This window comes from Centrocercus urophasianus, unplaced genomic scaffold, assembly GCF_019232065.1.
Source record: "Centrocercus urophasianus isolate 14NV4802_14NV808 unplaced genomic scaffold, USGS_Curo_1.0 seq_33, whole genome shotgun sequence".
In the NCBI taxonomy this organism is placed as follows: Eukaryota; Metazoa; Chordata; class Aves; order Galliformes; family Phasianidae; genus Centrocercus; species Centrocercus urophasianus.
This window is the reverse complement of record NW_024884900.1, coordinates 845,946-859,045: the sequence shown is the minus strand read 5'-3', so window position 1 is coordinate 859,045 and position 13,100 is coordinate 845,946. Positions and strand designations below refer to the sequence as shown.

Here is a 13,100-nt window from a genome sequence, read left to right as displayed (position 1 = left end):
GTGATCAGAGTTTTCAGAAACTTAACTATTAAACCATATAATGTTGCATTTCCTGAATAGAAGTCACAAATACTGGGGCTGCAAAAAACCAACTTGATGCAGCATTTTTGAGAAGCATTATCTGTATTACACATTCATTTTGGATCATTGAGGGCAATCAGAATGCAATAAAATCAGATGCTGGTTCACTCACAATAAGAATGTTTGCAATCACACCAAATTCTCCTTCGGCAGGTATTGCAATTACAGAGCACACATTACACACACTGAACAAACTCAGACCGGTTCGACACAGAGCAGCTAGAAGAAATGCTAGCTGTGTGGTGGAAACCAGGGCGTTGCAACACTGGGATTCAAATCTCTAAGGAAACATGCAAGTTCTGAAATAACATTATTTAGGACATACTAGCTGCATGAATTATTGACAATGAAAGAACGTATGCCAGTTGAGAACAAAAAGGGTGCAGAAATTTACATATGGAATTTTAATGCACTTGAGGTATAAAAGACGTAATAAAATATAGAATAAGCAAAGACAAGCATCACCTAGAACTCAGAACTAAGATAATTTTCTTTTCTTACCTTGTTCATCTTAGTTTCCTCTACCACATCCTTTGCTATATCTTGAATTATCTCTGGACACAGGACCAGGAGTATGATTTGTAGTGGCCACACTGCTGCTTTACGTTTTGTGCTCTCTGCAAAGCCATCCACTAAGTCAAACAACTTCTCTGCACAATCTGCATAAAATACAACCTCAAGTTCAATACTGCTTTTAATTATGAAAAGACAGGAGTAAGAGAGCAATGATATCTCTGCCTACACAGAAAAAAAGTCCTGCTTTGCACATCACAAACATGCTACCCAAGATAAAAGTGGAGCGAACCATTTAAAGCCCTGGCTTATCTGAAAATATTAATTTTTATCCTTTTGGATTAAAGATAAATAGAGCTGATGTTTTCCAACAAGTTTTTTTTTGTGTATCAAGAACAAAAATACACATCTGAAGAGTTTGCATCTCTGGGGGTCTATTTCTTTGTGTTCTGAATCACAAAACAAATCCCTTTAAAAGTTGAGACAGGAAAGAAAGCAGAAACACATTCTTGCCTGCCCTGTAAAAGACTGACCGAAATTTGTTCTGACATGTAGGATGGACAAGAAGAAAAAAAAAAAAAAAGACACAAAATGAATGTGGGGATGCCTTGTGGGAAAACAAAACCAACTAAGAATATCCACAAACCCCTCATGATTTAATAGGAAAAAGTTAAAACCAACTTTAGAACAATGTGTCATTTGTTACGTCTCACCGGCCATATCAGTCTGTGGAGTCTGATACAGCTTTGTGAATTCATCAGGATAGTTTTCCACCCAGTTCCAAAATGCCTGCAAGTAACACAGAACATCTTTACGTTCCTGAGCTTAAAAAACATAGTTTTTGAAATTACATATTTAAATAAATATTTCAGTGTTAACTTCTAACAACTCGGCATTTCTTGCAGGACACAAAGGGAAACACCAGTGCATCTTTTACAATAAAATTCTGAATTGCACATATTTTTAAGTTACAGAAAAACAGCAAATAAGCGATGAAACAGAAAATTAATAATACTTGCCTTTTCAAGACTGTTGATAACAGCTAACTGAGCTACTTTCTTAAGGGCTTTAAACTTGAATACAGTCTCTGTAAAGGTAAAACATCTCTGCATTAAAGAGAAGCTTAGTTCTAAAAAGCAGCAAATAAAGTTTATAAAAAATGTGTGAGGTGCAAAGCCTCACTTTTGAAGCCTTTAGAAAGTAAGCACTTTCTGATACTTTAAAGGTACTTGCATACCTGTAAGCACTTTGTAAAAACGTACAGGATATTTGGATTAAAGAAGAAAAAGCTGAACATATCAATATCATTGTGTCATCTCTAACAACACATATTCAGATATAAATATTTCAGACAGGTTCCCATCATACCTTGCAAGAGTCGTTTTAGCTTGGAACAATCCACACTGATGTACTGTAGAAGCTCAATGTCGTGAACATCAGCATTATCTTCTGAACAAACAGTCAGCTCCTGCAATCTAAAAATATGCAAAGTAAATTAACTTCTCCTTCAGATGATCAGACAGGTATGTGCACACACCCACGATTCTATACATTTGCAGAGCAGCAGAATAATAAATGATCTCCACATCTAATATGATCCTCTCAGATAAACTTATCCAGGTTTAGAAATAAAAGGCAGACTTTGCAAAATTAAGAGTTACAATCAAGTCCTGTTTAATCCTCATACTGAGAATAGATCCAAAAACACCAGTGGTAAGTCTCACAAGATACCAGTATCAGCTGGTGACAGCCTGTTTACAGCCAAGATTTGCCTGAAGCCTTCTGCTACCTCCCCTCTTGTAGCTCTAACCTTGAAATCTTTTCATCCAAATTATTCACTTGGAGTCATGACACCTTCAGACTACTGTTCCTTAGCAGCAAGTCTTGCCCCAGCTAATTTCTCTACAGTAAAACAATGACTGATGCCACTTGATAGCACAGAAGGGAGCTACAAACACACTCAGTAAGCTGAAGAAGGTCCTTGTTACTTGGTGCAAAAGAACAGGATGAAGTTTAATCATACCGTTCTAAATCCAATGGCACCTTTTCAGTTTTGTACTGGATAATTTACTAAGCATCTCAACAGATACCAGGCCACTAATAACTAAATCATATGCTCTCACAAACTAAAGATTGCCATGTCTAGTTCCAAAACTACAGATGTGTTTTTGACAAGGAATGCAATTTCTAGTACTGCACACAAAAGCAGCTCTTCATTTCTTCAACACCAGGGAAACTTAACAGCCCACGCTGGGAATGGGAAGGTCCCCACTGCACTGCTTTTCATGCCAAAAATCCCCCAGCTGCTGTGCAAGGCCTAGAAATATTCCTAAACAGGAAGCACAGGTCAAAAGATCAGCAATGCTAACTGTCGGCAAGCTGACCCCTGTGGAGATCAGCAACAATTGGTCAAGTATTTAACTATTTCTGTGCAAGCCATCGTGAAGAGAAAAACAGGTCAGGGGACAAAGGCACTACAGTACGGTCAAACTGATGCTAGGAAGGATTTCAGAGCTTGAGAAGTCAGCCATGTTACACACATGTGAATAAGGATTCACAAATTAAACCCAAAGACTGTCAGTCTTAGCTGAAAAATATGTCCTATAAAAGGAGCAGATGTTCAACTTTAGGCTACAAAATACATTTCTCTCAGTCATCACTGTTTCATTTTACAATAAAGTTTGACTTGGACTTACAAATGCAGGTAAAAAAGAGCAATAAACACAACTCAATATTATGCTGACAGTAACCCACAACAGATATGGAACAGGTACCTTTTCTAACCCTAAAGTCAAGTAAAACTTTGACAGGCAGAGGAAATTTCTCTAAATACCACTTAAGCAGTAAAAGTTTTTCAAAAATGAAGGACTGCAGCTCACGAATGATCTTCCAGGCACTCATTCTCAGGTGTTCTAATACAGTGGCTGAGTCAAGCTACTACAACACGTACCTGGTGGAAATGCGGCTGAACACAGCATTGAAGTTATTGCAGCTAAGAGAAAAAAGAACCCCAGAGGCAGAATTGCGCAGTTCAGCTGCATGCTGGTTCCCTTCACGGTAAGTGTGGATGAAGTGGCAGATTTCTGGCAGCAACTGTTTTACCAGCATAGTCTCGTCCAGTCGCATCGTGTCCTTCGGTTGCTAAAATTAAACATTTGGCACTTCATGATATTCAATTTTCTAGGTTCGAAGGCAAAGAATGGAGCATCTGCCACTAGTAGCACTGGACCTGAATCTGGATTTCAAGTTCCACTTGCATGCTACCACTGACCACACGATAAGCTATGCAGAAAAGGATTCTTCCCGTTTGAACAACAATCTGCACCATCCAAACCACGTTACAGTTCTGAATTAGTCTCCAAAATATGTAGGACGTGAAGTTGACCAATGCCATCAAGCAAAACACCAAGTTTGTTTCTGAAGTAAAATATATTACCTGAGTAATGTTCTCTGCCAACTTATGTCAAGCACTGTCTTGGCTTAGAATAGTGGCACGAAGGGCACAGACTCACCCGTACCTCTCCTCTGGTTAGTATTCTGACCCCTATACTTCAAACAGCAAATCTTTTTTTAAATGAACTGAGAAAGAGGTGCTTCTCTGTTCCTCTTCCCTGGAATGGCTCTATGAGAGTCAAAAAATGTCTCAACTTTCCTGTAAAAGAAAATTTCAATTTTTGCCAGTTTGTACAGTATGAGACATAAGGAAACTATTTGCTGAAGAATTTGAAGTGAAACTTTGCTCTAGTAAGAACAAGTTTTAACAGAAGGGCCAGCATTAAAGCTTTCTAAAATTCTACCAATGAATTTACCATAGGGAATTGGGAAGTTTCAGAGACTCCCACTTTGTTGACCTGAGCTCTGTTGCCATGAGAACTTGATGAAACATTGAGCAAGAACAGTGAGCAAGAAATAAGTCTGAAGATATCACAGAACACAACGCTCTTTGTATAGAACTTTGGCTCAGTCTTACTGTACATATATGGGCTCAATTTGCTCTCGTTTGAATGGACAAAGGGAGAAGCATCCAGCATAATTTTAGGCTGTTGAAGTATCATCATGTATCAGGGAAAAAAACAACACTGATGTTTCAAGCAAAATGTGTAAAAGAAAATTTTAAAGAAATTAAATTTCAGAAATTAAACAGGTTTTGGGATGGGGTCTCCTTTGATTCTCCATATGAAAGATGGAAAATGAACCAAAGGAGGTATTTACTTTAGCTTTTGCAGCCATACTTTATTATGCAAAATGCATTTACCTGGGTCTTCTGTGAATCCTGATGAACTCACAAATACTGAGACTGTTTTACTACTGTAAGATACAGTGCTTGACAAACCTAGTCACCACGTAGTTATTACCTTATAAAAAGCTTTCAGAAACAGAGAAACAGCAAGAAGCTTGGGTGATTTCATGATATTCAACCAGGAGCACAGCTTTAAAAAGGAATTTCATTGCCTTTCTTATTAAAGGAATAAACCACAGATTTGCAAATTTTGTTCACAGTGAAATTTGGCTCTGGAATTACAAAGTTTAGCACAGTAAGCTGTACAACCATCAACATCCCAAAGGTAACAGCAAACTGCCTTTCAGCACAGCTCTGACTGGAAGCCTCAGGACGGGACTCCCAGTGGAAGTTTGAACAGAGTTAACCAATGTAAACTAGGAAGCACCTGCAAAAGTAAGTTTTAGAGTAGCGATGGCAAAGTTTCTACTGTAAATGCAATTACACAAAACTGAAATAAAATTACTTTACCAAATGAAACTCACAAGAGACTTTAAGTGGAATATGCCACATGCATTCAAAGTTCACAGCAATCTAGCTAAGCCAGACAACCAAGTCTAATTCTTTACCTGAGTGCCCCTTCTTACCCCAGCTCACATCTGCCTCGCAGAATACAGATGTCTGAAATTTTCTAACAAATTATTACATGAAACTCATTATTTATAACTCCAGACAATCAGCTGAGCACTGAAAAGGCCAAGTTCATCGGTTTGCCTGAATCTATATAGATGGAAAAATACTTCTAATCACTATTACTAAAGTCATTATCTAAATTACTAAAATCACTATCATTAATTCTAGGCAGGAAAACACAGCCCAGAAATACTTAATTTATCAATTACGTAAATAACGTTCATATATGTAAAATTCTGCTCTTTTTAAAATAGCATTACTACTACTTTGCTCCAAATGAGCTAAGTTTTATGTTTTGTACCAGTAATAACTGACAGACAGGCATTTGACTTATTCTCTTAACTCATTTGATACCATGCTCATGCAAGTATACTCACCCCTGCTAGACATTTTTCCAGTGTATCCAAGATAATCAGTTGAGATAGATATAAGTTCTTTTCAGCAGTTTCTCCAAATATTCTCTGGAAGAAGAAAGGATAGGATCTGAGTGGCACAAATTTGACTTGTAACACATTAAAGTAATGCTGCAGAGTTGCACAGAAAATTATGGCTCCTTTACTGTTCTAAAGTTAAGTTCAGAAACATAGCTAGTCCAAAAAAAGAATTAAAACCCTGTTGCTGAAGAAATATCTCTGTACTGCCTGCAGGGCCAAATCCAACAAGGAACAAGCAGTTACTGCAGAATAAGAGTGGAGGTGCACTGCAGCCCCCTGCCTTCATCAGACCGGTAAACTATTCAGAAATGAAGGTTACACCTTTTCAGAAACTATTTTGGTACCAATTACTGCTGACTCTTTTCCAATTATGTATTTCATTGCCAACATCTCACTTAACAGAAATGATGTTGCAACAAATCTATACCTACAAGCTTATTCAAGTGCTGCTAAATTTATCACAGACCACAGCAAGAAACATGAGACTCTCCAAAAAGATGCCACACTTCAGAAACAGGATGGAGGTAGAGATCCATCCAGCACTTAAGCTATCACCCAATTGTTTTGCTGGTACTGGCTGGTTCCAACAATACAAAGACAGCAAAACAACACAGAAAAGATTTAGCCAGAACTGTATCAGTACTGCTGCCTGAGTCCACAGCCAACTTACAGCTGTCCAAAGGAGGTTCCTCTCAAACATCTCACACTGCTCAAGAGGTTGGCTCAAAATTAATTGCAACTTTTGGCAGAGTGCAAACCCTTTTTCTTAATACCTTCACAAATAATGCTGATTTGCACAGTAACTTACTCCACTGAATAGAGGAAAAAAAAACAGTTCTGTTCCTCAGTGAAAAGCAAACATAGATTTTTTAATTAACATTTTTAGCTCTGCTGCATTCTTCATCTAAAAAGGCTGCAAGCACTGCTCCCCCAGCCACCTGCAGCACCTTCCCAGGCAACAGAAAGCATCGTCCTCATCTCCCAACAAGCGGTGCAGCTTGCACAGCCAGTACCTCAACACTGCTCAGAGGCCCAGATGACTGCTCCCTTGGCTGCCTACAACCCTCCCAGCTACAGACCCCTTCCCATGAATAACAAAGGATTTCCCTTAACCACCATCCTCCCTTAACTTCTCTGCTGCCATAGCCATCTCCCCATCTTGATTTGTAAAACAGTGCTGTTGGTGAATGTGATCATATAGAAAGAAAATATGTAGGAGTAAAAAGCGACCAACATTGACTGAGCTTCAGTGTCTCTTTGCAGACATTGTGCAATGTGAATAATTAAAAATCATATTGAGAATCATCCAGCAATCTAAAATGAGAGAACTCACCATGTTATTAACATTTTTTAAGATATTAGTGAGACCACTGATGACCAGAGAGAACTTGTACTTGGAAATGTTGATGAGACACTCCTTGTTGTGCTCTGTGCTGACTTTGGTGTGGGTATTCTGCTGGCTGGCCTTTATGGGAAGCTACAAAGAGAGATAAGTCGTGTGAGCTTTCTTGCACTGAAATTTTCATTACTAGAGATGAATTAAATAAGACACCAGAAACAACCTTGAAACACATTCTATAAGACAGCAACAAACAAATGGATTATTTCACTTTCTCTTGCTACTAGAGATGTCTTCACAGCAATAATACCAGCAAGCTGAAACAAGAGGAGATGAAGGCAAAGGTGCACGGGGGGTGCGAACTTGAAGGAGACCAGGGCAGTTCTGAGTAACCCCTGCCTGGAACTCAGGGCTGCCCAGGAGGGGCCTCCAATGTGAGCCTCAGCCACAGGCATGCCTCAAGGACCGGGAGCCCCACGTCAGCCCCTTCAAGACCCCGCGCTGACAACTCGACTGAAGTGCAGCTTTTCCAGAATTATAAGATTCAGAGTGACTGAAAAAAAAAACCTGAGAGCACCCCTCATGCCGTACCCAAATTTCTCCAGGGTCACAAAGCAGCCACTCCCCAAGCACGCAGCCACTGCCCTCTGCTTCTCCAAGTCAGTCAGTTTCAAAACATCACACAGCAATGTGAAAAGCAGTAAGTTGTAAAAATTCATTTTAATGAGGATTTTTACAAAGTAACCAAAAAGGGAACCAAAAAAGTAATCGGTACTGCTGTCCCTTTCCATAGATCACGTGTGTCACTTGTATTTCTAAGTGTGACTCAGGAACTCCCCATCCAAAGAAACTTGAATCAAATGCCACTGCTAGATTTAATTCCGGCCAGGGCTCTCAGTACGGGCATGTTCTGAAAGACCAATAGCTCTAAATGAATGCCACAACCTTTTTGCATGAACTGTAACGAAGAGTCCAAAACCTGAAATATTTTTTGACAAGTTCTGATCTCGTCATTAAACACAACCAATTTACACCCACATCTCCCATCTGTAGGGAAACAGACCTCTGTAGCACACTATCTAGCTTTCATGCCCAAGAGCAATTTCCTCTCCACACAAATTGCAGGTTACTCCGAGTCCAAAGCACTGGTTTTTTGGGTACCGCCGTTCCAATCCAAAGGCGACCGCAGCGCCGCATCCCAGCAGCAGGCACAGCGAATGCCATCAGGGCCGGCAGACGAGCGCAGGCCGGTCCTGGAGGAACGCCTTCCTCAGCTCGGCGGCTCCGGGATCCCCGAGCGCTCGGCCAGCATCGCCGCCAGCCGCGGGGCCGCGCGCATCGCCGCCCTACGGCGCGGCCGCTCTCACAGCGCGGCGCTTCAAAGCGGCGCGGCGCGATTCAGCGCTCATTTCAGAGCTGGAAAAGGCGCATCAAAGCATTTCTGACTCAGGCTTTGTTTTCATTGCTAGATGCTATTTTTACAATGTATTTTCGGAAGTCGTTAGCGGAAGATGGATACATTTAATTAAAAATTTCAGCGTTACTCGTACTTTTATCGGAATTCTGAAGTCTGTGCTGACAACGGCAGAAAGGCTCAACACCACGAGTGACAGAACGCTCAGAAGTGCCTCCCCAAGTGTCAGACCCAGCTCCTGTGCTGCCATGCAATGGAAACATTGCGTTACACGCTTCTGGAGCTTCCTGCCACAACAGCCACTGCAGCAAGGTCACCTAGAAGTAAAGCTGCTTTTTATACTGCCTTCTGAAAAAGGAAGCTACATTAAAAGGAAATATTAGCACTGAATTTTTTTTAGATTCCTCAGCTATTTCCTTCATGCTTTCTGACAAGCCGGAGCACTCTGCACCCAGATGAAACGCAGTGCTGAGCGACCAACTAGAAACTGCTCAGCCTCTCCACCAAAATCCAACCTAAACCTTACAAAAAAAGTTGAACCTTTACTTTAAGTTTTATTTTCGGAAAAATACAGACCAAAAATGGATTACCTGCACAGCCTTGGTTTGAATCAGAAAATAAAGCACGAGACTGCTGCATAACAGGAGTTTCCAAGCATGAGCACAGGCATCACGTTGAACTCGTCGCAGGTGAGCACAGGGATGGTCACTGTGCTCTCATCCAACTGCTCTCACCAGCAAAGTAGGAAGCAATGGTCAGCAGCCTCGTGAAGCACACTGGGACGCACAGCCCACGCGGAGGTGTGCTGTGATAAACCTCCCTCCCTCTTATCAGTTGGACTAAGCCAGGTTTAGGTGTCAAACCATCTAAAAAGGACAGGGAACAATGGCATTTTGGTCCACGATTGGCTTTCCTTCTTGAAGCTGGCAAAGAAAAAAAAAAATGCACAGACTGAATCTGGAATATTTCCAGCTATCATATTCTAAATATTTTAAGATGAGCTGAAACAGAATCTTGCTGCCACAGCTGAGGAAAAGCCATTAAATACTGAGCCTGACAGTTGCAGTAAGAATACGAGCCCCGGTGCATCCTGAATCCAGGACAGCAGTAATCTTGTGTTCCCAATACTGCTGACACTAGAAAAGTCAATCGGGAGCAAATAACAAACATAACATCCTGAACAAAAACCTCCAGTGTCATTCTTAACAGCATAAAAATATACCTACATCTTCCATTTCAGTTTATTGGAACTTTTTCATTAGGCTGTAATACACAGCTGTATCACAGACTGAAAATACACACAGCACCACTACTTCCTCAGCATCACCAGTTAAGGATCAACAGGCATCTCCCTCTGAAACTATAAACACGCACTGCACCACCTTCTGACAGCCTTAATTCAGTGGAAGTGCCTCATAACTCAGCCTTCTGAAGAACAGGGAACTTTGAAAATAGATTATAGATATTGCCCTTAAAAAAAAAAATAGTAACAAAATTACGTTTTCAAACAGTTACCTAAAGGTCGGTACCATCAACAAACGCCTATTTCCCTACTTCAACAAGGAATGATCATCAAACCATCCTGCTGCTTTTCATCAGCTGATGAATGGACTCAGTAACACCTGCTGCCCATGGACCATTCCTGTGTCTGTTCTGCAGGTCACATCTGCACACAGAACAGCAGCTCTGTAGCAATACTTTACATACACTGGTTCGGAAAGTAAGACCAAAGCTGCTTCAGGTTTATGTTAAGGAGACATATGGAAATAGCACCTCTGTGCTCCAGCCCAGAAGCCTGCTTTGCTTCTCAGCTCCTCTGAAATTTTTTTTCAGACTAGTTGCACAAATAAAAAATTCACCTTCTGCACAGCCTGGTCCTCCTTGCAGCAAAGGACTGTGCTGTGCCTGAGCACCAGAGCCATCGGAACTTACACAAAGTACTTTGGAATTCCTTAAAATACAAACTTATCACTACTAGTGGTTTCTTAACAAGCTCAGACGAAAAAGAATGGTGAACACAAAGCCAGTGCTTGCAGCAAGCACCTCTTTGGGTCTGCAACTCTGTACAGATGCCAAATGCCACAGAGAGAAGCAACAGGAGGAGGGAAGATCTGCTTTAACACGATGCCTTGTAATGAAAGTTAGGGGAACATTCCTAATGGCATTCAGTTTTTATACAAGCTTTCTTAACTGAAAGTAGTCATATCCCAAACTACTTATGGGGAGACTAAAACAAAACCTAAACCATAAGGGGCTTCTTCCGTTGCAGTATGTCATGATGGTTTAAGTTGCCACACGTTTATACTGGATTAATATTTTCATTCTATCTGACAGTCTTTAAAACAGCCTAGATTTAACTGGGTTAGGCACTGAGGTTTCTTTGCTAAGTGTAGAAGAGCCATTTCTGTGATTTCACCACTGCATCAGCCTTCCCATGACTTCAGTTGTAACACATTAAAAAACACTGTAAAATTGCAGTACATAAAACACGCGAACACTTCCAAAGGAGAAAAGGGACCGTTTTATTTTGCAAATTCCTGGATACGTCTGAAACAAGAGAACTTCACTAAAACACAGCCCAGCCTCTTGGTGCTACAGCACTCTAATTCCATCCAGACCACTGAAAGTTTTGAAAAATGTATTCATAACTACTATATATGAACACCTTAATTGATTCTGAATGCAATGTACAAGAAATGGGATCTAATCTCACATGTACAGTCAATTGCTTCTTTCTGCACCAGCTGAAACCTTCAAGCAGTCTTCAAGGGTGGCTCAACACAGAGTGCTGCAGCAGCTGAAGTGTCAGAATTGAGCGCAGATGGGCAAAACTGGCACTAGCTTGGAAAAATGCATTCAGTCAGTCAGCCCTCGGTTAATTCATAAAACTGTGCTTGCCATTCATTTCAGGCCCAGAGAATCACGCACACAAAAGCAGATTTTGGTTAAAGCATCGCTTATAACAATAAACAAGAGTAGACAAGAACAAACTGGTTCGCACTGATTTTGGTTGTTCTCAGTACGATTAGCATTCTCTCAGTTTGTTGTTCATCTGCCTTAAAATGAATGAAAAGATTGCCTGTAAGTTTTGGTGAGAGATGGATACATTTTCTTTCTCTGTGAAAGAAGGAATAAACCTTGAAAACATTTGTCCTCTCCCCCGCAGAAAACAAAACAGAACAACTCTCAACTCAAAACAAACACAACTCCCCTTCCCCACTCAAATAGGACGATAACATCAGACGGCATCCTGGCTCCCTCAATGCTGAATCAAAAGGTCCTGCATGCAGCAGGGCAGACACAGAATGCAAAGGCTCAAAAATGCATCATCATCACTAAAACGACACGCGCTATATTCAGCACATTTTGATTAACTACAGACTCAATTTTCAAATGAGTGACCAAAGACATAACAAGTCAATAGCTTAACAAGCACGTGGTTACCCAGTAATGACACAGAGGTAAGCAGCTACAAGAAGCATGGAAGTACCACCACCGACTCAGAATTCACTTAGCAGCAGAAAGCTGCCCTTTGAGGATTCTTTTGAGAACAGACACTTTTCCACCCTGAAGATCACTGCCAGGCGAGGCAAGGCAGAGGAAACTACACGTTAAAAGGAAACCAAATTGAGACCCCTGAGCTGAGATTAATGAATGTGAAAACTTCTGATTAAAAGTAGGCATTAATAACTCATGCTTGTCTCACTGCTTCATTCCCAGTTGACATAGCACTAAAAAAAAAAAATAAAAAAAAAATTGCACTGGTTAAAGAGAAGCACTCAATAAACTGATTAAAATATTGCAAATAGAGCCCACCATCAATACCAACAACCACTACAGTCAAAACTGCATTCGATGTAGACTGTCCCTGAAACTCCAATATTATAGCATCTCAAAAACCAGAGCAGCTTCCTTCCTGTCAGGAGAGGATTCCTCCCACATACCTTTCTGCAATTATTCCATAAAATGTGCAGAAAAATACTTCTGTTTAAAAAGCTCAAGTTCTTAACTCTTAACAGATGTTGGCAAGCCCGGTTCCACAATATACATAACAAAGCAAACGACAAAGCCTTGGGTCTTTTAACACCAGTACACAAAAACATATTCTAGCAATACTGGGAAAATAATCAGTACCGTGCCTTTAAAGCCTATGGAGAAAATGATCTATGATTCAAGATAAGGCGGTGTGTGGGGGGATACATTGGCCAAGCAACTACTGTGCCTAAAACATACATGAAAAATCTGTATCATTTTAAAGTCAATAGGCAAAACTTTTTTTCCTTAAATAAATTTCATTCAGAGCAGTTTTGACATAAATGTAACACAGAGCAGCTTACTTCCATGAAGCTCAGCCGCCATCTCCCTGCAGGTTGTCCAAAGCCAAGAGTCGCCATCAGGGACACATGG

At 40.6% G+C, this 13,100-nt stretch overlaps 1 protein-coding gene across 2 annotated transcripts in view; it reads right to left on the bottom strand.

Moving 5' to 3' along the window:
- NF1 (neurofibromin 1) overlaps positions 1-13,100 on the bottom strand; it is a 76,142-nt gene that overhangs the window by 62,018 nt on the left and 1,024 nt on the right. For both annotated transcript variants that reach the window (XM_042830339.1, XM_042830340.1), the window contains exons 2-8: positions 7,274-7,417; positions 5,884-5,967; positions 3,545-3,735; positions 1,963-2,069; positions 1,614-1,681; positions 1,308-1,383; positions 583-740 (exon numbers count right to left, since the gene is read on the bottom strand). In XM_042830339.1, coding sequence (XP_042686273.1) covers positions 583-740; positions 1,308-1,383; positions 1,614-1,681; positions 1,963-2,069; positions 3,545-3,735; positions 5,884-5,967; positions 7,274-7,417 — 828 coding nt within the window. The remainder of the gene's footprint in view (positions 1-582; positions 741-1,307; positions 1,384-1,613; positions 1,682-1,962; positions 2,070-3,544; positions 3,736-5,883; positions 5,968-7,273; positions 7,418-13,100) is intronic.